This window comes from Mycteria americana, chromosome 2 (assembly GCF_035582795.1).
Source record: "Mycteria americana isolate JAX WOST 10 ecotype Jacksonville Zoo and Gardens chromosome 2, USCA_MyAme_1.0, whole genome shotgun sequence".
In the NCBI taxonomy this organism is placed as follows: Eukaryota; Metazoa; Chordata; class Aves; order Ciconiiformes; family Ciconiidae; genus Mycteria; species Mycteria americana.
In genome coordinates this window covers 24,795,634-24,819,952 of record NC_134366.1, presented here as the reverse complement: position 1 = coordinate 24,819,952, position 24,319 = coordinate 24,795,634, and the positions used below count along the sequence as shown (strand labels likewise).

The following is a 24,319-nucleotide window of genomic DNA, read 5'->3' as shown; positions in this document are numbered from 1 at the left end:
TTTCACTAGATACAGCCTTCACCATGGCCACACTACATAGGATACGCCTTATTCTCTTTCTAAACACAATTGCTCAGCTGAGACTCATGTACAAGATGTCCCTGGCCTTTTCCTTATACCTTTGAATCCTGAAATTGTCTGCACGAATGCTTTGGAAGATCTTTCCCAGTAGTACTGTCAAGTTCACCACTCTCATGTTTTCAGGCTAAATTTAATCTGGCATTCATGATACAAATTGTTTTCTGAAGCATCTCAGCCTTAGTAACTATTGTTGCAATGAGAGTGATGTTCAAATATCTCTCCGGATTTGGTTCCATTGTCAAATGTTCTGGAAATCCTGCTTGCAATTTCAAGGTTATATTGAAGCTGCAAGTCACACTCCATAACTGAAAAATAATGAAAAATAACCATTGGCCAGGCTCTGTTTGGTAATTCCTTATGATTTATAATCAGTTTCAAATAGCACTGGCTTTCAGTAAATAAAAATGTATGGGTTTGTTTATTTCCATGACTAAGATTAAATCTTCTTTTTTTTTCCTCTGAGTATACCTAAGTTTTGTTAACTCATAAACTACTGTGATCATTTGTTTTTTCCATGCTGTTTAAAAGGACTCATCAACATATGCCCCGAAATCTTCCACGGATTATTTACTCTCAGGTCTGAAATGTCTAATTAATTCCTTCTATTTCTCAATTTTTTCAATAATTACATGCGAGATCATCGTGACAGCACTCTCAAGAAACTACATTAGGTACATATTTCTCTTTAAAATTCAGCACTCAAATATTGTTGGAGAACACAAATTGCTGAATATTTTCTGGTGATTTACTTGGGTTTTGTGCTAAATTTTCTTCAAGTATGTTATTATTTGTGTTACATGGCATTTACAGTGTTGTTTGTCCAGCTTTAGCCCAGAAGCACAGTTTCTTTCCACGGCTGCTCCAAGCCAGTGTTTTTCATCAGATCTAAATGTCATCTGTATAAATCTTACTAACCTGAAAGGCATGAAAAATTTATCACGTTTATCCTCAGGTGCCAAATGCCGCCTAAATAGATATCTGAGAAAACAGCGCAGCTCACAAAGGTTTCATGGAAGTTCAAAAAACCCTCCTTTTTTCTTTTTCCTAATATGAACACCCGCCAGGAACTCCATGATGTACTAGGGACAGAGAGGTATTGGTCACTGACCATATTTCCCCTTGGTAGTGTAACAGACCTGTTTTGCTCCTTCAGGTCTATCAATGGACAAACAAGGGGTTTCATCCATCTTTTCTATAACTACAAGAACTACTCTATCAGTTCCTCCAGTCATCCCAGAGCAATGAGTGTATCCAGCTCCTCCTTAAAGCACGGCCCTACAACGTGAAGGGCTCACATAGGTATGAGAATTGTTGGACAATTCAACCCTTTTCTGCATTTTTTAATATTCATGAGGTATTGATCCACTGGGAAATGGCTTCAAATTATTTCTCAGCTTTTTTTCTCATGTTCTTACACAGTATCTAAATGCTTAGATCACCTTGATGCTCTGAAGGGCAGAGCAGTTGCCCCTTTTTTCCATCTATTATGACTTTGTACATTTATTTCTCGTATATCTTCTGTAGGGTTAGCCTTCTGATTTTAAGCTCTGTGAGTCAGCTGTCTTCCTTTCCACTCCCTGTAGGTTTTAATTTACGTGTAATAACACTATTTTTGGCAGCATGCTAGTTGATGGGTCAGCTGAAAATGAATACTACACTGTTTAAACCCCAGACATGTCCACTGCCTCGGTGCTCTTTGCTCCTGTCAGACATTCTGAGCCAGGTCATTCACTTTGCCCACGCCACATGCACCTTGCTGAATCTTCCAAGCTCTTCCAAAGTGGTATCACCTTTTTCAGTTCTCGGATCTTGTCCAGTGGCTCAGGCATCACACTGGCTTGTGGTCTTTGTCACAGTGCCCAAGTGACACGGGCTGTTCCTGTCCTAAATCTCAAAGACGAGCGGATCTCTTCTCTAGAATTCAAGCTCTCAAAAATAGTTTCTTCAGTCCTAGTGCAGTCACAGATTGTTCTGAATGAAACTCCTTCTAGTCCTTTCTTTTTTTTTTTTAGAGATTACCGCTATGTTTTATGTTCTCTGTGCCTTTTCCTTCTTAGTGTGTTTTCCTAGTTAGTTTCCAGTAAGTCTCCCAAAGGCAAGCTGATGTAAAAAATACTTTTCTTTTACTTTCTTCCTCTTTACTGGCAGGCATTGCTTGCAAATCTGGAGTGCAATATTATTTGAATCCCCTTCAATTCATTCTCCAAACTTCTTATAAAATTTCAGTGCTAGTGGGACTCTCTTAGGCCCTTTCTCCTATCCGGACTATCATCCAGTCCAGTGATCTCCTGATGCGCAAGGCATCTGTTTTGAATTATATCCCATTCCAAACAGATGTGTAACATCAAGAACTTTGTAACCTCCCAGAGGCTTATCCCTTAAAGACTCATTTCTCAATACATATCCATCGTAGGCTCTGGCTCCACAGGATCACTGTAGCTGCCAAAAATGTCTACAGAATCTCAGAGATCAGGTACTTTCAACCATCCCCATGCCAAATTCCTTTCATCCTGACGTGACATTCTTACTGTCCCTACCCACAGCTGGAATGGCACAGGAGAGCTGTGACACAAAAAAAGCAGCTCTCCTTCCAGGCAAATAGTTGCTGTTGTGCTTCTACAACATTCTTGGCTTCTGCAATTCTCAGGTTAGTCTTCCAAGAGTGGGGGAACGCAGCCAAACCTTAGCTCTGGCCGATAGCCAAGGGGCAAGTCAGTGCCAGCATGACAAAAGCAACCACAGCTTCACCTCAGCTGTAAATACAAGGGCTGGGACTTTCCGTGAGACTTTGACGGGAAGTTCTTTCACCCCACACAGACAGACAAGGCTTGCAACATCCCCTCTCGCGCACCCTGGCTTCCACTAGATAAATGCCAGCGAGGCTGTTGGGGTTTCTGCACTCTGCTCCAAGCAATAGGACCTCTCTGCAGCTCCTGAGATCTCTCTCGAGGTCTCCTGAGGTCTCTTCCAGCGCAAACAGCATCTCACCGGCTGGGAAAGCACTGGCTTGCCTAGGGGGACTGCAGCAGGTTGAGTGCACAGGTGAGTTTTACACAGATGAGACACAGGTTTGTCTCACTTCTGCAGGTGGGAATGGGGACCAGAATGGCTAAACTGTCAACCTGAGAAGTTTAGGTGGGCTTGAACTTAAATTTTTAAGTCTCCTGATAGAATTTTACCCCAGCCTTTCTCCCTGCTAGACAAAAAAATACAAAGCCAGGCCACGTGTCCTGGTTTTGTACTGACATTATACAACCTATTAGTCACTAAGAGCTGATGTAAGGAAGCACTGAGACGTAGAGAAGGATTTGTATCTGTAAAGTTAGGACAAACCAGAACTTCAGATTAGTCAACTGGAATTCAGAGAGCTTACATAACAGATAACAAGTTTATTTAATCTTCCAGAGGTGTTTGCTATAGTTAAAGAAGTGGAGAAAGCTTCTGCAAATAAGGATTGGTCAGTGGGTTTTAAATTATGAAGTTAGAAAGCGGATTTTCTTTCGTAACCCAGAGCCAAAATTCTAGTTTGAATTTTAGTAGCAAGTGCAGGTACTCCAAGGGTGTTTGATTTATCCCAAATCATAAGCTATCACTAATAACAGTCAGAACTAATGATTCTTTTCACTTCTGGATTCATATGTGGATTTCATGTTTTCTCTTCCCATTCAAGCAGCATACCAATTTTAATCCTGTCTAATATTTTATAAGCAAGGGGCTTCAATGCTGCAGAAAGAAGTAGATTTTTCTTAAATATTGTCTTATACCAGCTCCACATTATTAATTCAGAGAACATTTGCAGCTGTCAGAACTGTTCCTCAGCTTTGATATAGGAAAATTTCATATCCCCTCTAAATCTGCAACACAAACTGTCACTCAGATAGAGGCCAATTTTTTCAAGACTGTTAAGACTTTATAAAAGGATGCAATTAGTGGAAGATGTAAATTCTTTTTTAGATGCGGCCTTCCTGAAGCTCCTAGATTTGTTAATAGCAATGATTTAGACTAGCATGAAGTAGTAGTGTAACTACATACCAAAATATTCCAATAGTCATTGAGAAATCAAGCATCCCTGTACTTTCTTCCTCCACATTGGAATTTTCTTACACAAACATATTAAGCACTTTTCATATTTGTACAATTTTAGGCAGATGGCACATTTTTACATTACTTCTCTTAGTTACAGGCAGAAATTATAACCCGATAAGGGGTCTACTTCGTGTTGAGAAATTATTAACAAACTGTGTTGCCTACATTAGTGTTTTATTTCAGAGCAGGAGCTCACTTGGGATCTGACTCTGCTGCTCTCCACCATGCACCGCACCATGTTTCACATCGCAGAGCAGGCTGGGGACACGCAGTCTCAGCTGCTCTTGGCTGAAACAAAACAGTCCCACCGCTAATGGCAATTAAGCTCACAGGACCAGACCAGAGCTAGTCCAAAGAGAAAATCCCAGCAATGTGCTGCCTAGCATGGGTGTTGGGTGCTCAGAACCACCTTTTCCTCCCTACAAACCCAGTCCCTCAAAAATACAGACAGCAACTGAGGCTTTCAGGGAGAGTAGTTAAAATCTGCTTATTTTAAGGTCTCCCTCACTGCTTCCCAGCCTAGTTTTATTAAAACCTGTTTGGTTTTATAATAATAATTTTTTTAATAATAATTTGGTAACTTCAAGATTTGAGCCAACTGTTTCTCCCATTCTGTTCTTAACTACAGTGCTAGCAGAGTGGAACTGCAACATTTTAAACATTTTATTTTCTGTGGGATATTTTATAGATGTTGGCATTTTGACTTCATTTTTATTCTATTTATATTTTAATGTATATTGACTTTGGTTTTTGAAAGCTCGTTTTTGGGAAGAAAAGGTAGGAACAGGTATTTGAATGTTACCTTTACAGATGCGTATTACAGTTCAAATGTGGGATTTTTTGGTCCCTGCATGCTCTAAAACAAAAAATTGGGGTGTTCTTTCCTCTTTTGACATCACTGTTTGGACCCACATATTCTCTTCTTTTTCAAAATTCCTCCAACATGTATTCCCCTTAGTGAGAGCACGGCCAATGAAACAGTCAGTGAATTCACTTACTTGATGTCGTAGATGGGACTGTGAGAAACGGGTGCACTCCCACACGTCCTCATGGAGCACTTTCTGGGCTGCCCGTGACGGCTCTCTCCGACCTGCCGCCGCGGGTTGGGCAGGGTGCTCCGGCAGGGCTGCGGTGGGTGGCAGCTCGGGTAGGCGCTTGTTATATCGGTACTTCTTGGAAACGGAGGAGTGGGAATAGCTGCCAGCAAAAACATTAATTAGAGGACTGACAAAGCTGCCTCCCAACCTCATAGTGACTACTGAGTACAGCCCTGGAGACACAATTGCAAAGGTGGCTTCAAGCTATTTTTTTTTTACTTTACTAAACTGTTGAGGTGACCCTCTCCTGGTCAGATTACCGGAGGAATGCTCTAACTTTGGTGGTAGGAGTGTGCTGGAAGCACAGGTTCAGGCTACCCAGCTCAGGACCACTCTTCTTACGCTTGGCTGAGCTGCTTTGTGTGTCGTGCTGGCAAAGTGCTTCAGATCACCCTGGTTCAGTGACAAGGCTACGTCTAAACCTCTGGGAGATGCAGATCCCATGACTTGCTTAGGAAAACATGAGGTTAAGATTAAATCAGGAGTGAGGACAGGTTCTCAGCTCTGGATGATTTCCCGCCGTGTGCTTCTCCCAAGAGGGGGAATGTGCAGAAAATCTGAATGTGCAGAAGAATTATTTCCATAAAGAGCACGATAACCCATAAAAATGAGAGTATTAATAAATTTCATTTGAATTCTATAACCTGAACTGCACCAGAGCTTCATATAACTTGGCACTTCAAAGGTGCTTAATTATAATAATCTGCTACAAACTGCTTGATCAATGGTGGAAGCGGCTCAGCCATCCACCTCAGACAAGTTACAGCACCTGAGGACTGGGATCAAAGTGTTTTACTGCTGCCTGTCACCAATCCATTAGTGATACCAACTATGTGAGCAAGTTTCTGTAGGCCTCTAGATAAACAAGCCTTAAGTGCTCAGAAATTTAGTGGAGAGGTTGATTGCCAAAGAGCAAAACACTTTCGGCATCATTAGAGCACAGGAACGTTTGACAAAGGATTTCTCTGGGGTGGTCCCATGCTACAAGGACTGTGAGAGCAGGAAATATGTAGAAAGACATGAGTACTCACAACAAGTGGGTAATTATGCAATAATCGTAATAGCATAAAATGGTAATGCAATAAAGACGATGGGTTTATTCAGAAAACCCAGTTCCTCATTTTGTATTGCATTTCCTTGCTGGAGCCGCAAGAGAGGGTCACCCTGCAGGAGGGAATTATTTTGTCCAATTAGGCAATTACAAAAGCAGCATGACACTGTTTCATACCTCCTGGCACCCTCTTCTTTCCTCTTCAGCTAAGTTTACTAAGAACACGTAAGTTTTTCATTTGTCTCTGCTCCATATCATGTCACAAATATTCACCTTTTCCTTCACTCCAATTGCATAGACGGGGCCTGGCGTGCTCCTTTCTTGCTTATTGCGTGGTCTTGACGTGCAGAACCAAGAGCATAACTTCTGCCTTGACCCCACATATTTCACAGGGGTAGGAACAAGAGATACCCAGTGGCCCTGTCTGAGATCCAGGAGCAAGCAGAAGACAGAAACGAGGGTGACTCCTCTCTGAAGGTGGCAGCCTCTGCGTAACAGGGCTCAGGCAGCAGAGATTTGAAAGAGATCTTGTGTAAGGTGTCCTATGCCCCTGTGCAGCGGACCATGGCACAGGATAATGCTGCCTGCCCTGTGCTGCACTGCGAGCAATTCAGTGCGATGCTGTGCTCCAAGAGCTGTAGCTCACAGGCAATACCCTGGCAGAGAGATTTCATTTGTACCAACACCTGGGCTAGGAGCCAAAGTAATGGCCCACTGCTGCGCCCACCCGTCCCTGCTTGCCAGGCCAGGGAATTACCAGCAGCAGCTCGGGCATCAGCAAAACCTGAGCTGAACTCAAAGGGAGCTTTGGTCCAAAACAAATAACAAACTACATCTTTCCTTTTCTCAGTATAGGATGCTGCCCTCAACAGTTCTGCAAATTTTTTATTAATCTCAGCTCTGTTTTTTCTTGTTTTAAAAGCATGTTTTTAAATTCAGGCTTCTTAGCAGTGAATTTTCAAAGCCTGTAGCTTAAGGTTGTTGCTTAAAGACTCCTGAAATCATTGGCTCAGTAAGAAGGGGAATTTCTTCCATCTTGAGAAATAACTAAGTTTTTAAAAGATTGCCTGGTAAGAATTTTCCCTTGCTGAAAAATGCGACAGTATTTAAAACTGTCTTGGTTTTTTGTAAGGAACATAATTTCTTTCTTTCTGAAAATATCAGTGTTCATTTTGTCCTGAAGGCAGGCATGTCTCTGCAGATGCCACTTGACTGCAGTCAAGTAGGAGAGGAAAATGTTCAAGTCCATGCAAAAGAAAGGAAGGAAACCAAAAGGAGCAAGTAAATATATTTAATGTACTCCACATTAAGTGAATAAGGGAGCTGATAAAGTTATCTGCTGTTAAATCACATCTCTTTAAACAGTTTTTTATAACAACATTTTAGCATATAGGCTTGTGTAAGCAGGAATACAGATTAATGAACTTTCTGTAAAATCTGCTTGGCCCCGTTCCAGATGTGTTGCAAATCCACATATATTTGTTTTGGCAAGAAAACTTCATATTCATGCTCCTTTTTCCTAAATCTTTCATGATACTCTCCCTCCCACTCCTCAGATTTCTAAGAGCGTAAGACAGCCAAGAACATCGTCACTGTGCCTCAGCAGCCACCTCGCCTGTGATTTCACCACAGGTGTTATGAAGCAACTGGGCTTTGTTTTCTTCCTGCTTGTGCCAACCTGGTCCAAAAGCAAGTTAACTGAAAATCAACAATTCCATTAGAGTAAATGGGAAGAGAATCAGGCTTATCACACGCTCCTAGAGCTCATAATAAATACGTAGCTTGAACTCTTACATTTTTGGCGCTCTGAAGGTCTGGGTTTGTTTGGTTGCTGGTGCAATGCCAGCTAATTCCAGTCTCGGTGTATCCTAGTGATGGGCTGTCAGTAAAAGCACCCCAAATAACATCCCCTGCCTCATCCTCTGCGCCTTTCAACAGACCACAACAGCATAGGGTGACAACTGAAGAGCATTTCTCACTCGTTTCCTTCTCTTTTGGTGGTACAGACATGCATGTGGGTGTGTGTGCATCATGAATTTTTTAGGATGTCCATTATTTTAGCTTGATTTCTGTAGGAAGTGAGATTTCTCTGATCATGCAGAGGTATGTGAGTATATGTATGTTTATGTGTGTCCCTCAATCATTTTTCCAGTGCTGGTTTCAAACAAATATACCAGGAGAGAGCGCCCTGTTTTCTTTATCTTGCATGAAAAAAGGCAGCTGAAGACCCCACAGAAGAGTCCTGAAAAAATGAAAGACTATACTGTGACTATATACATTTAAAAGACCTAAAAATTGGCATGAGAAGAAATGTTATAGGAGTCATCTCCTGTGATTGGAAACAGCTTCAATCAGCGCTTGTAATCAGCCAAGAAACACAAACCCCTAGGAAGCCAGGCTTCATTATTTCTAGTGTTATTTCTCTGTAAGACGGAGCTATTTGTTAATGTCTCTAAATGGCAGATAAAAGATGCTCAGAAGAATAGCTTCACAGTGAGGGGATGACTCAGCAGGAATCCAGGAGGTGCACAGTGGATCTGAAAACGTGTCTTTCAAGGTCTCAGGACATCTCCTGGGCCAGCTGGGACAAATCCGGTGCCCCCTGTGCTGTAGGCAGGTCTGTCTCTCCATCTCACCCTTGCTCACCTTCAGGTGTTTTATGAAATATTTTCATTCTCCTTGCAGTTGACTAGGCTGGATTAAAGCTTAATACCTACACACCTCAGAACAGCACAACAGCCCTGAAAAGACTGAGGAAATTACTCAAGTTATAGCTGGGTCGTACGTGTTTATGGGAGCAGTTGGAGGTGGTGAGATTTCCAGTTCTCTCAGTACTTTGCTATGATTTAGACAACATTAAGCACATCTATTTAGGCCTATACTTCATCTGTTTGAAGAGCCTCCAGGCAGCTTTAGTGTTCTCCTGATAAAAAGTGAAGATGTGGGAAATGCAATGTCCTCTGTAGGAGGATTTATTGTCTCAAACAATTATTTTTTATCAGCTTTGTCAAAACTTGGAGCCCAGGATTTTCTGCTGAGAAGAACAGCAGATATTCATTTGCTTGAAAGAAAATTCATGAATAATTTGTTGTAATACATTTGTTAGGAGCTATTCTGCTATTTTCTTTATGTGTTTAAGTACTGGATTAATCATAGGAGAGTAGTTTAGCCACATGCCTTTCAGTTTTAGGTGTATCAAGCAACAGAAAATGCAGTTTATAATTTAGGGCAAATTTGGTTCTACAACTGTCAGCTTATAAGAAACAGTATTTGTTATAGAGTGCGCTCTTTCTCTCTCTGTGGGAATGGTAAAATGAAATTTTAAGTAAATGAGATTGCCTCAGAGTAGTGTACATGTCTTTCCAAGGAGACTTTTTAAATCGCATTTCACCTGTTTTCCAAGCTACACCAGAATTACTGAATATTATGCACGTGTGGAATACTTCATAAAGATACTTCCAAAGCTGCAGTACTATATATGCAAGAAATGAAGTATTAATCACTCTCTTTTTCTACTGTATTTAATGGGCTACTATACGTAATTTTAGTGTATGAAGGCACTTTTGTCTAATATACACCTTTTGATCATAGATGACAAGACAAAGCAGGATTCTCATTTACAAAAGAAAAAAACAGTTGGGGATGACTTCTACTTGTCAGTACATGCAATAAACAGCTAAGACAATAATGATAATTAACTGTATTCCTGAAAGAAATTGTTTAACTTTGGAGAACATCACAGCATGGGAAACTAAAAATTACCAACCAAAAAAGTATAATTCCAAACAAAAACATGTACTCATTTACTTATTTGGTTGAAGTTCACCATGCCCATCCACAGTTATACAAGGATTTGAAGGAAAAAATTTAAAAAGAGACTTGATATTAAAAAAAACTAAAAATACCCAGCCACTTCCACTGCCTTTGACACTCTTGGTTGTAGGCACTGTTCTTCATTGCCACCAGCATGAGTACATGCCTTTAGCATGGTGTCAAAGCACCGTGGTTACGACGAGTGCAGCCCACCCATGTTTGAGAAGGATGTATGTTTATCAGGTAGGGAAGGCCCAAGTGTACCTAGAGGCATTGGGGAAGGAAACCTGATTGAACCTGTTTAGTCTGTTCAGAGAGGTATGAGGAAGGTCTGCAGGACACAGGACACCTCCAAAGGGCTTATTTTCACCAGTTCGGTCATAAATGCCAACTCAAGATCAGCTCGCAGTTACCCAGCAGGATTAAGATGTGTAATCACAAGTCCGATGGCATGCTGGGCTTTCTCTCCATAGTGGTGGTGAGAATCTGGCTTCAAAGTATTTTGGAAGAGATATGCTCTGAATCTCTGTTGGTGAAATGAGTTGCAATGTGCTCAGCCCTGCCTGCGTGGTTCAAACTGTGTAAACAAGTTCTTGAATCCATGTAAGGAACTGAATGTTTTCAGGTGCTTCCTGACCAGGGAGATACAGAGCTTTGGCTGAAAAAGACCTTTAGCAGAGGCTTCAGGACTTACATATGTGGATGCTGTGTGAGACAGTTCAGCTGATCCTTGCTGTAATGACAATGAGAGATCTGGAAAATAAGAAAACAGAGACAAACCCTCTGTGTTAAAAGAGCCATAGAATTAAGGTGACATGTAAGAAGTCATGTCAGCAGCTTAAAATGAGGTCTACAGGAGGACATAATGTGAACCCAAATCACTTACCCCAGATGTCCTGGTTTCACTACTGTACAAGCAGAGTTAAACACCAAAGGTTAGTGAACCTGAGGGAAGAATTAACTTCTTCAGGCAGCAGCATACTATTAGAGTTGAGCTGTGCAATGGACTAAATTTAATAAGCTCCAAAGTGTCAACCCACGTGTCTCCCCATTGTTATAGAAAAATAACCCTTTTGAAATCTGGAGAAACAAGCTTTTTCTGGAAAGGCAAACCGAGAAAACAGACTGTTCATACTGATATTCTAGTACATGAATCACTGGAATATGCAGTCAATACTGTTGTCATGACTCACGTATAACTGTATATGAATTCACATAGATGAATCTACCCCCAGCATGCTATATAATCGCCCAGATGTATTATGTCAGGACCTTTATTTGGCTCCAGAATGTTATACTAGAACTAAGGCAAGCTGCTCCAGAGAGGCCATTCTCATGCCTAGCACTGTTTATTATTTGCATACTGTAACAGAGTCCCTGCTGTTATTTACAAGGAAACAGCAGTCAAAATATTTAGTTTACATAGAAAGAGGGCCTTGGATACTTCACTTTTTAAAGTTACGCTCCCATAATATTTGTTCTGCATATAATCTTTATGACCACCTTCGGGATTATGATTTTTACAATGAGCTTAAAAAGAAAAAAAAGAAAGATGATAAATGGATCAGTGCTGTAAATCTTGAGACTAGTTCCTACATTAGACAACACCATAACCTACCTGGATCACAGCTGTGCTGGCCATTAACTCTCTTCTTATTCTACTTATAAACCTTTCTTTTACATGGCTATGGATCAAACTCCTGGCAATGCTTTGGCCATTTATCTTCTCATAGTCCTTATATCCTGCTTCATCTTCTAAACTTTTGCCCTGAATCAAAAGATAAAAGAACATAGACCCAGTAGAAGGTTTTCGAAAATGATAGAGGGGAAAATACAGAGGTTTTGTCATGGCTGGGAGCCACCACAGGCCACCAGACGGGATCAAGTGCTCAAAAATGGACTTGTCCATCTAGCAGCATAAGCAGAGTATACTAGATTTTGAAGGTGGGAAGGTGATGTTCCATGAGAAGTACAATTTGAGAGGAAAATGAGGTCAGACGATTTGGCAGCTGCTTAAAGAAACTATGTTAAAAGCAGAGACATAACGATTGCAATGCAGAGCAAGGACTGCAGTTAAGACAGCCACGTGGCTGGAGCTGTGAGTTCTTCAGAAACTTCAAACTGAAATAACATACATAAATCAAAATCTATGGACGAGCACAGAAGAACAGTACTAATATGTTGATAAGATTTGAAAAGCCACAGCACAAAAAGAAATGTAGTTAGTAAGGTACATCTAGAATAACAAGAAGTTTCCTGTAAAAACATAAACTGTTAAAGGAAAATCAAGGAGAGAATTGATCCACCATTGAACTGAGAGAAAGCTATTGACTAGTGACTCCAAGAAAGCCAACTCTGTAATGCCTATTTTGCTCTTTCTTCACTAGAAGGGTCAACTGTGATAAAAGGGTTTACACCAGTAGCAAAGAGCTGAAAATTCTGGCCAGATGACAGAAGAAACAGATTAGGTTGTGCTCAGGTGAGTTAAATGACCTGAGATCAGCAGAGCTGATGGAATTCACCTCACGTTGCTCAAGGGATAACTGAAGCATTTCCACAGCCATTAATAACTATCTTTAAGAACTGTGTGGAAGAGGTAAAGTTTTGAAAGACTGGTAAGGCAAGAATAACAGCTATCTTTAAAAGTAAGAAGAAAGAGGAGGTGCAGAATTATGGCCCAATCCATTTAAGTACAATTCTCAAACAAATAGAGGAAGAAAATATAAGATAAGAAAGAAACGGGTTATAGGCACACGGATTAATCAAGAACAAATCATTCCAAACCAACCTCATTTCCTGTTATAACAGGATAACAGACCTTGTGAATCACAGAGGCTATACAACTTGACATGAGTGAAGTTTTTAATATGGTAAATTTTAGAGAAGATTTTCAAAAGCATAGTAGGAAAATGCAGCCTAGATTAAACTAGGTAAGGTTCTGCAGAACCTTACTAGCAAACCTAGCAAACCTAGCAAAAGAAGCATTTTCAGTCTTTCAGTTAATCATTGTCAAAATGGAAGACTACATTTACTGCCTATATACAGGGGGTCTCTCCTGGCAAAAGTCCTGTTCCAGAATGTCATTAAATGGCATAGATGCCAGAATAGACACTATGCTTATTAAAGCTGACAATCTGACGAAGTTGAAAAGGGCTGCAAGCATGTTAGAGGACAGGCTTAGAAATCAAAATGATCTTGACAAATTGAAGCTACAGTTTCAAAAAACATGGTGCTATTTGACAGGCACAAGTGCACGATACAGCTCTGAGTCAGAAAAAACTACAGAAATCAAGGGTGGAGCAAGTGGCGTGGGAGCAGTCCAATTAAAGGATTGGGTGTAACAGGATGCATTTACATTAGTGTTTCAGTTCTGCTCAGATGTAGAAGCAGATCACCACTTATCAAGCTTTGCTTACACCACAGAGAGCTCTTGGAGCATATAAAACTAGATTCCTTTCCATGAAGCTGAACCAGAAGACATACTTTAGGTGCACCTCAATGCATTGCAGCTGCTAATGGGCACTCAGGCTGCGGTACTAGACCAAAGTTAGACGAAGGTGGAAATCTCTGAGACATGGATAGTGTGAACATCATGTGCTCAGCATCAGCGGTTTCACTCCACATCTGGGTTTCTGTTGCCACGCACTACTTGTTGAAGTACTCATAGCCTTAATGCATCACAAGCTGACTATGAATCAGCTATGTTGTGAATAAGACAAATGTGACAGCAGGACGATGTGTTGTCTATGAGGCAAGTGAAGCAATCCTTCTCTGGTAAAACCTCAGCAAGAGTACTGCAGTCACTTTTAGCACCATACTTTTAATTAACAGTTGGAGCAGTTTAGCCTAGAAAGATCAGAAGAAAGCCATGAGAAAGATCACCGCTCTCAGAAGCATGAGTTGCAGGGAAAGACCTGGGGTTGTTTTATCTAGAGAAGAAAAGGGTGGAATGGTAACAGCTTTCATGTCCAACAAAGGCTGCTGCAAAGAGAAGGGGGATAAATTGACACCTGCGTCTACTGTGGAGGAGGCCATATAGGTTAGACATAGGAAAATTCGCCTAATACTATGGCTGAGAAAGCAGTAAGAGAGGAAGACTTCAGGATCCACAACACAGGAAGGTTTTACAAACAGGTTAGACAAGCATCTGTCAGACTTGGTTTAAACATAATCTAGGCTGCCTTAGGGAGGGGGATGGACTAGATAATCTCTTGAGATCACTACCAGAGTTCTTTGGTTTGCTTCTTTTTAAAATGTAAATAGTGAAATTACTCTTTCCTGCTCCTTTCATCTTGTCTTTCTACCTTTTGAATCATTCCACTGATCTCCCATCTGCGATTTCGTGTTACATCTTTCTGATCTTTCCATTATCCATCCCAGTCTATGTCTCAGTCGCACCTCTGCCTTTCCACTTTTGGCACTGTACTTCATCTGCAGCATTGCTTCTGCTAGGAAATCCATCCTTTTTCCCATGTGCAAGGCAATGTGCCTGTCTTCATTCAAATTCCTACATAACCAAAGTATTCACATATAACTGCTGAACTAAACACTGTACCTTCATTCAGTTCCCCTAGTGTTTATATAGTGGGCAGAAATGACAGTTTTGCACAGTTAGTTTCTTTTTTCTTTCAGTGCCTCCTTTTATCATTACTGACCGAGTGGTAATGAGCTCAGAGATTACCACCATTTTACTTAAAATAGCATAATTTGTTGTATAAGAATACAGCAACAATGCAGAAGAGAAAGGACACAGTTAATCATTACAGAGGCTTACATGAATTATCTTTCAAATAACAAAAGGCATCACTAGTGCTCTAATGTTAGAGGGATGGATATAAGCAAAAATATTATGTATGGATACAAATCTATGCCTTTTCTCAGATAATATATGGGTACACACATAAAAGAACAGATAATTATTATTATATGTTTCTCTGCTGGTATTTCTTCTTTCCCCTGGCACTTTGAAAGCGCTTAGCATAACCCATGGGCACAGAGCAGACCCCCACTGCCATCGGCTGCTTACTAAGGCAACAGTGTCAGCCTTTGGGCTGAGCTCCCAGGCACCAGACTGGCCCTGTGGTCCTCATGATGGAACTCCCTGCTTCACATCTTTCACACTGATGTATGACAACAAAACACCTTGTCCTATAGCAAATGGATATCCTCTCGCATTGCAGCTATCGCTGTCATGGATCCTGGGAGGCCATTTTCCTTGTTCTGACTTTACACCCACCCAGTTGCCATCAGAGGCTGCATTTTCTTCAAATACGCACAGCAAAGCCACAGTTTATCTATGCACTATCTATACGCTCATAACCTACCACCTGAATTAACCTCCAGAAGTTCACTGCAAAGCCCACAACCTTCTAGTTCAACAACAGCCAGCAGGCACAAAAGCATGTTGGAAGGAAGGAAAAAAAAGGATTCAATGGAGAAAATTAATTTAATTTAATTTCTGTCTTTTTTAGAAGGAGGCATGGTCCAGAAGGCCTGGGATTTAAAAGCAAACTTGCCTTGTCTTACATGTGATTTCCAGGAGGAGATGCACTATTAAATTAATATCAGTTTTACAATATACTTAATTTGTTTAAAAATTCATTGGTGAGCATTTATTTCTAAGATATAATGTGTACCATCATAACAGCTATGGGCATCCCTATTAAGTAATTCTTAAAAAGAAAAGGTAAATTCTGCTTACTTTATTCAAGCAAATTGTGTCTCTTGTTAAAAGTGGTATTAAGCTAAATTAGACCACCAGTATTAAAGGCAGCTTTAACTCTCTTCAGCTTTCTATGGAATAATATTCACTGCCTTGTACAAGTCCCTTCACATCTTAGATAGTGCTCCAAGAAACTGTATTTTGAAAAAAAAGAATGTTCCTTACATTAATTTTTCTTTTCATCTCCCTCTCTCTCTCTCTTTTCTGGCAAGATGAGTTCAGTGTTCACTAGCAAATGAGATGTTCAGTATTACTGAACAACGGAAGCACTTTGTAGACTTACTTCTTGCTGGTGGATCCATTTCTATATTAAATATTTTTATAAGCTAAAACAAAACATAACTTTAACCAATCTACCAAATATATTACGTGATAATATCCATCTGAGTTTTGGTTTTTTCCAGTCTTACTTTAGAGAGGAGAATGATTTGCATAGGTAGCAATACTTAGCAATACAGCAATAACCTAATGATTTCTTGAGGGCAAATACAGAAGTTTTCAACTGGATGATTGTGTGTTACAAATAACTTCTACTTTTCATTTTAGATAGGAGCCTACTTTGTTAAAAAGAAAAATTGAGAAAGGAAAGTTGAGTCTTATTAGGTACTGAGTTGGACCATTTATTAATATTACATATTCACCTCTTCTGTTCTTTTTGAAATACAGACTATCCCCAAAAAGGAATTTTATAGCTTTAGTCACATTAGAGCCTCATGGGACATTAATAAAGCCCTCAGAGAATGATTTTTAAATATGTCAAAGGACTTTGCATTTGTATGCATGTGTCAGAGCACACAAATATGCAAGAGACATTCAGATGGGTCCCTTTGAGGCTCTGTTTTCATGCTCAGTGTGTTACTTGACAAAGTGGACGGAGTCCAGACGGGTAGCTGGGACTGCAGCTTCAGGAGAGCTGGGGTTAACACCCTGCTGCACTGCAAAGCCTCCCATGGCACCTGCACAAGCCACACAGGCCACGAGCACACTGACCCTCGGGCCCTTCTCTGCCTGAATCGATGCTTGCCCCTAATGACCAGAACCAAACTCCCTTGGCAGCTCTCTAAATCCCAGGGCTCCCACAGCTCATTGCAAGGATGGTGCTGAGCAGGCACTGATGCCAGCTGAGGGCTAGCTAGCTACATACAGAGCTAGTTCAAGACACAATCCTCACACATCATTCTCAGAATAAGCATTTCTCTTCCTATCTTGCTAATGAAGCTTACACCCTACAGCACAGGCCAAAAAGATGTGTGCATCCCTGACTCATGGCCCTTAATTCCAGGTCACAGCAGGGTCGGGGGAAGTTCAGACTTGATTTTTTTATTCACCAAACAATGCAAGTTTTGGGTCAAACAATTTAAAATCGTGCCAGATTTTTAAAAAGCAAAACCTGTTCTGGCTAGAGAAAAATATAAAAGAAACTGAAGAGTATAATCTCAGTATTTTTAAATGGCAGAGTTTCACTTGGAATGGTGCTTCACGGAAGAATGTAAGCAAAGGGTTAATAAACAGCAGTAGCAAAGCAATTGTTTTGGGTCTAGCTAACCATTTCATGCATTTCTTTCCTGCAAATTGGAAAATCAGTTATTCCCACAGCTTTAATTAAGACAGTTACCTGCGATGCAGTGAAAGACTTGAATCAGGGCTCCTGCAAATTAAATGGATGCTCTGAGCACTAAATTGCGGGCCATTCCAAGAGAGGGGTCTCTCAAGATCTCCTGTTGGAGGTCTTCCTTCGGGCCTTAGGTTTTCTGGTCTGAGTTCACCTTTTGTAAAGTGAGGACAACAGCATGTGGACCTACTGCAAGACCTTTGGAGCAGCCCCTTCTGAGTCTGTATTTGTATCATGGGTCTCACTCTGCAAGTACAGAGCGTACGTACTGCTGCGGCATGGATAATACATTAAAGACTTCGAAGCTTCCAGGTACAGTGATAAAGGAGGATAGATAAAAACTTCAAAGAGAATTTTATTGTAATATATAGATATCAAAAATAAATGTTCAACATGAAATATTCCAATTCCACTGTCCAAATGCTTCACAGGACATTCTTCAGGAAATTGAAGAACAATAATAAAACAAACTGGTACTGACTAGTCGTATTAAGGAAATACTGAGGACAACAGATAAGTTTCTAGCTACCTTTTATAATATCTCTTCTTCAAGTATTTTACAAAAGACCTTCCAGGTTCTAATCTGATTAGAAACACACTCCTCTTTAATGTTTTTCTATAGCATAAGTAAGCAGAAATTACTCTGAAACGTGTGCAACCCTTGCTTTCTGTGCCTCTGTATCCTTTCCTTCTGCTTTCCCTTTGAGAGAGGAAAACTGCAACAGTTCAGCTGAATGTTAAAATCCATAAAATGGAAGGAAAAGAGGGTGCCATAAGAGATGGAGAGGTGAGTATCCAGAACTGTTTTTTAAAAACTGTACAGAAATCTTCTGAGAATGTGTATTCAGAAGACTGTGCAGGAAGCATATTAAAAGGCAAGAAAACTCTCAGATACTTATTTTGTATAGCCAGAGTGGATGCTAACCTTTCATTTTCAAGAGATTGATGTTTTGCTTAGTTTGTTCCTATTACTTTTTTTTAACAGATGAATAAAAATTCTTCCAACATAATGGCTTTGGCTCCTAACACTTCTAATAAAAGAGAGACAGTGTGCATATTTGGAACTGGAGATTTTGGAAGAGCTCTGGGGTATAAAATGATTCAGTCCGGCTACCCTGTTGTGTTCGGAAGCCGGAGCACACAGGCATCCAGCCTGATTCCCAAGGACGCAGAGGTGTTGAGCCACGCAGAGGCAGCGCAGAAAGCTGCCATCATCATTATAGCAATCCAGAGGCAACATTACAACTTCCTTACACCACTAGCAGAAGTTCTCCATGGAAAAGTCTTGGTGGACGTAAGCAACAACTTAAAAATAAACCAGTATCCTGAATCCAACGCAGAGTACCTCGCTCAGCTGGTGCCCGGCGCTAAGGTCGTGAAAGCCTTTAACACCGTGTCAGCCTGGGCCTTGCAGTCGGGCACACTGGATGCAAGCCGGCAGGTAAGACAAAGCAAGGGGGGTTTCCTATGTCATAGAGTTATGTATCATATGGCTTCTTAACAGCTGGACAAAACACAATGGGACATACAAATCAGACAGGGTTGAGATGGAATTTGCACTATAATTGACCATTTCAAATTAAATATGAGCTAAAATTTACTATTGGTTTGTAATATGGCATGACAAGGAATATCAACAGCTTGCCTCCAAACTTGGTAAGGTGTTTGGAGACACTAGAGAAGCAAGGAAAGAAAGATAGCAGAGCTAGAAAGAGAGAGACAGCGAATTAGGAGGAAATGAGGGCTGCATCAGTTGTTCACCAGAAAGGTAAAGTTAAACAGAAAGGAGATAGGAGGAATATATCAAAGCAAGAATAAAATGAAGACAGCAAAAAAAGGGAGGCAAAGGATATGATGAGGCAATAGAATGAGTATGGGCAGCAGAAGTGAGCTGGAAGGTGAACAAATTAATAAAGTTTTCTAAATCAGAATCCATCACCGCAGAAGTTTAACACAAGTGTGTGCAAACCATTTTAACCAGCTCCTTAACCACAGGCCAGCGAGCACAGAGCTGGTCATAGGAAGCAACACAGAAGCTTACTTGAAGACAAATCATATATTATTACCCTGTTCTCTGCCACTCTGAGGGATAGTGCTTTTGTACAACAGCAGTTTCAGCCAGCTACTCAAACCACTGCTAGCTTTGGTTTCTGCTGCCAGACAAATGGTTTTGGCTAAACTAAAGACCCAAGGACTTCCAAGCCTAGGCTCTACAGGCCTTCATCATATCAACGAGAGCAGGAATTGCCCCCCTTTCTCCCAGTTGCAAAAGGAGTATTGTCTTGCACACTCACAGAAAAGATGGCTTCTTCACTCTTTTACTAGACTTGGAAAGAAATAATATTTACTTTTGTGATAGGGCAATCATGTTTTAAAGATCTCTGTCCCCAGTTCCCTGGAGTCCTTACGGACCACTGTGGCAGCAATTGAAAATTTTGCTCCTATTTACTCCTACAAAATGTTGTGATTACAAACTGCTTGCATGTCTTCAGAAGAGTATGTCAAGTCTTCTAGGCAAAGACTTGTACTAAGTGTGTTATACATTGTTCTTTTCAGATACAAAATTTTGCCACTGGAAACAATCTTCTTTCCCAAAGAAAAGATTCATATGCTTAGTTTATATAGGCTGCTTTTTGCCTATATAAATTAAGGCCAGCAGGGAAGCCAACAAGTAGCCTAGGAAGCTTGTGCTCATTGTCCATATCCAGGCAGGATGGCAGTAGGCGATGTCACAAAAGTCTCTAAATAAAACTTCTTTTTGTTTTTGGCTGCAGGTGTTTGTCTGTGGAGATGACATGGAAGCTAAACAAATGGTGATGGATATCGTTCGTGCACTGGGTCTTACTCCATTAGATCAGGGATCCCTCTTGGCTGCTCAGGAAATAGAAAATTACCCTCTGAAGCTCTTTCCAATGTGGAAGTTTCCCATCCTTTTATCCCTTGGTCTATCCGCATTCTTCTTCTTCTACTGTTTGGCTCGTGATGTAATTTACCCTTATGTTTATGAAAACAAAGACTTTTCATTTTTTATTGCAATTTCCATTCCAAATCGGATCTGCCCTATATTGGCACTCATCCTTCTTGCCTTGGTTTATCTTCCTGGTGTACTTGCTGCAATTATTCAGTTATACAGAGGTACCAAATACCGCCGTTTCCCAGACTGGCTCGACAAATGGATGCTGTGTAGGAAACAACTTGGACTAGTAGCCTTGGCATTTGCTTCTCTGCACGTTTTGTACACTCTTGTTATCCCAATTCGCTCCTTTGTAAGATGGAGACTCAGCGGTCGAATCATCTCCCAGGTAAGTTTTGCTCCCTGCTCTATGTCTTCCTTTCTTCTGGCCCTGTTACAAATACTACCTTCTATCTTGAGCTTCAGAAATTCATGTGGACAGTCTAATGCTCTTTACGATAGGGTTATTTTCCTAGTTTCTGTGTTCCTTTTAACCATTGGTATATCCAAACTTTGTTGATATTATGTTGAGTTGAGGGGATTTCTGGCCTCAGTCTTCCTCCTAGATAGTTTACATATTAATAAAATAAGCAGGGAAAATGTAAATATTAAGAGTAATTTAAAGAAACATTTCCCTATTTCTCCATATACCTTTAAGAATGGCACATATTTTGACTTTTAAAATGGCACATATTTTGACTTTCTGACCTAATTTAACAACAAAGGATCATATACCTGTCCTCAACAATAGGTCTACAGCAGTGTAAAACACGCACTACAATTATAGGTACATGGAACCTATATGTAGTATAATGCCTCTTTTGCTTTTTGAGTAGGCATTCAAAGTAAATCTCCAATGATTTTCAGAGAGTTAAGGTATAACATTTATCTCCTAGTTACCTTAAAGGATATTTTTTCTGCATATTGATCCTAAAACTGCTATCACTAAGATATACCTGGTCTTCTTTTCTTCAGGCACTGAACAATAAAACAGAACCACTCAACACCACCAATGCCTGGCTTAGTGACTCTTATTTGGCTTTGGGGATTTTAGGGTTTTTTTTATTTGCTCTTCTGGGAATAACTTCCTTGCCTTCAGTCAGCAACAATGTCAACTGGCGAGAATTTCGATTTGTACAGGTAAGAAAAAGACTTGTTCTAAAAAACCTTCTTCCCTTATAAACTATGACCACAGGCGGGTTTACTAGTGACTTAGGGCTTTCCTTCATTAGTATCTCCAAATGTGATGTGTGCACTATCCACCATCACACGGTGAAAAAATGCTACATGGCTATACAGCTCACCTGTAAAAAAAACTCAACTGCTCTGATGCTTATGGTACAACTGGGATTACTGCATTAACAAGAGAAAATTGGGAAGACCTGAGCTCCTAAATGACAAACAGAAAGCCGACATTGTGAAATTATCAAATTCCACAATTATACTAAGTCACAAAATATTTTAGCCATTTATTGGGCTAATTTTGTTGGTTCACAAGATAATTCCGTTAAAATGGGTCTGAAAAATGACTTTATAACTCAGATCCTCTCAAGGCCAAGCATCTAAAGAGAATCTGCAGTTTCTGCAGACTCTAAAAAGTGCTGTGCCTATAAACAGACTGCCCTTGGTAACCCTATAATCTCAGCCCCACGTTTGGAGGAAGCTTGGTGCAAGCTGCCGTGCCTCTGCAGGAGCTGGTCTGACAGGGGAGGGGAGGCAAGGCAAGAGGAAATTACTATCAATGAATGTTTTATCAAGGCCAAAAACTTGCACAGTATGGTAGTTCTGGATGGATTAGCACTAGAGCATATAAAAGCTTGGATCTCTCCACTGCATTTCAGTATTTTCTCTGCATTTTCACAAATATGACAACCACTAGGTAGTATGTGTGAGCTGGCAAAAATTATCAGGATTGTTGATGGAGAAAAAAAACTAAGAAGTGTGTTTCACCTAGATCCATTTGGATGAATCTTCATTAAAAAATAATAAGAGCCTTTATATTATATAAAACAGTTTCATTTCAGCAGTCCCCAATTAGTTCCAAAGTTGGCACATTCCACAAAGCTTACTGTGTCCTGTAAATTGCATTTCTTCTGGTTTAATTTACTGTTTTAACCTCCACTTCTTTCTTTCTTTCCTTTGTTCTCCCCTAGTCCAAACTGGGATATCTGACACTGATTTTGTGCACTGCACACACATTGGTTTACGGTGGAAACCGGTTTCTGAGCCCATCATCATACAGATGGTATCTTCCAAACGCCTATATGCTCTGCCTCATTGTTCCCTGCATTGTACTGGTTGTCAAATTTGTGCTTATATTTCCTTGTCTAGACAAACCTCTCACACGAATTCGACAGGGCTGGGAGAGAAATCCCCAATACTCAGAACAGTCAAATTACATTATCAACAAGACTGCTGTATAATTAGACTTATTTGTATTATCAAAAAGAAGAAGAAGAAAAAAAAAGATTATGAAGGCATATCAAAATGAAGTCCTGAGCCTCTTTTGTCTGAAGAGTGAGCAAAAAAGTGAAAAACTTGGCCAGGCCCTGAGTAAAATATAGCCACCCCAGTGACAAGCTTAAAATACAACTCAAACAAAGCCATTGAGTTCCTGCACCCCAGGCATACTTTCACACAGGCACAGGCTCTCTCTTTTGCTCAGTATATCTCCCCTTGCCTATTCACCCTCCAATCCTAACAAGAGTATGAGAGAAGTAAACAGTGCTCCATGTCCCTGCTCTGTCATTCCAAACCTCCTCCAGGTCTGGGCAGAACCAGAGTAACCTTTGGCATTAGATGGCATCTGCCCCTCTTCCCTGTCCTGCCCATTGAGGCTCAGCTCTACGTGCACCTACACACACACGCGCGCGTGAGCACACACCCTGCTTCCACCTCCAGAAGCCACCAGCACCCATAGAATGGTCATGGGATGGATGCCAGCTGAGGAAGAGCTCTCTTCCTCCCAACATTAGTTCATCCTCCATTAACATCTGATCCAAAAGAGACCTATGTTCATACCTTAGAGATAGCTGAGTAAGATTTGTCTGGTTTGTGTACAGGAACTCTAATGTTCGAAGTGTATGGGCCAAAGATTACTGAATCCTTGCTTGTACTGCTCTACCAGAAACTCAGCTGGCAAGGGGATGGAGGAGAAAAATGCCAGAAAGATGTGAGATGTGCTCACAAGCCTAAGCTTCTCTGAAAGTACAGGCAAAAAAATGGTCAGTGATTTTTTGTGTAAGCAGTGAGTTGTAAGGAAAGAAACTGAAGGAAAATCCTATTATATCAGAGGGCTGTATTATATGCCATGGTTATATCTCATGAAGAGAATAGTGTTGATTTTTCAAAAAATATAAATCTTTGGATGCACTATTACAGATATTCTATGAAAATATACATATTTTAACCACAATAAAGAATTTTTTTTATAGCGTTGAGCTCTGTTATCATTTCTGGAACCTCTTTTGATAGGATGCAGCTGCTGGTAAGCTCAGTTGCACAAAGGTGTTGGAAAGCCTTGGGGCAAAGAATAAAATGGGATTCTGTCTTCAGCCAGCTGCCTGGGCTCACCTTCCCCCATCTTTCTTTGCTCCTTGGATGCCCACATAAGCAGATCGTTGCTTAGTCATCAAAGTGAGATGAGCACGTTGTGGAAAACCAGGATCCAACGGGGACGGTGACCTACGGTTAAATTGGAAACAGAGGATCTGACAGCCTCCTTCGCATTGGAGAATAAAGAAAAGGGAAAATGTGTTTGTTTTTATAGGAAGAGAATTGCTTTCTATCTTTTGTCTCTCTGTTGTTCTCCTCCTTGTCCATACAGAGGATTAATACTCACAAACATGAAAGTATGAGCATGCTAACTAGTGTAGCTAGTGTACTTTCAAACAAGCACTATCAA

General features: G+C 40.6%; 1 protein-coding gene across 1 annotated transcript; it reads left to right on the top strand.

The window, feature by feature from the left end:
- Positions 1 to 2,977: 2,977 nt before the first annotated feature.
- Positions 2,978 to 23,776, top strand: STEAP4 (STEAP4 metalloreductase). The gene is made up of 5 exons (XM_075495528.1): positions 2,978 to 3,123; positions 18,448 to 18,903; positions 20,237 to 20,764; positions 21,391 to 21,555; positions 22,569 to 23,776. The coding sequence occupies exons 2-5, from the start codon at positions 18,448 to 18,450 to the stop codon at positions 22,836 to 22,838; spliced, it is 1,419 nt and encodes a 472-aa protein (XP_075351643.1). The 5' UTR covers positions 2,978 to 3,123; the 3' UTR covers positions 22,839 to 23,776.
- Positions 23,777 to 24,319: the final 543 nt, after the last annotated feature.

Coding starts and splice junctions, on each gene's coding strand:
- STEAP4 (XM_075495528.1), top strand. CDS start 18,448: ATGAATAAAAATTCTTCCAACATAATGGCTTTGGCTCCTAACACTTCT. Junction 18,904..20,236: donor CACTGGATGCAAGCCGGCAG/GTAAGACAAAGC, acceptor TTTTGGCTGCAG/GTGTTTGTCTGTGGAGATGA. Junction 21,556..22,568: donor GAGAATTTCGATTTGTACAG/GTAAGAAAAAGA, acceptor GTTCTCCCCTAG/TCCAAACTGGGATATCTGAC.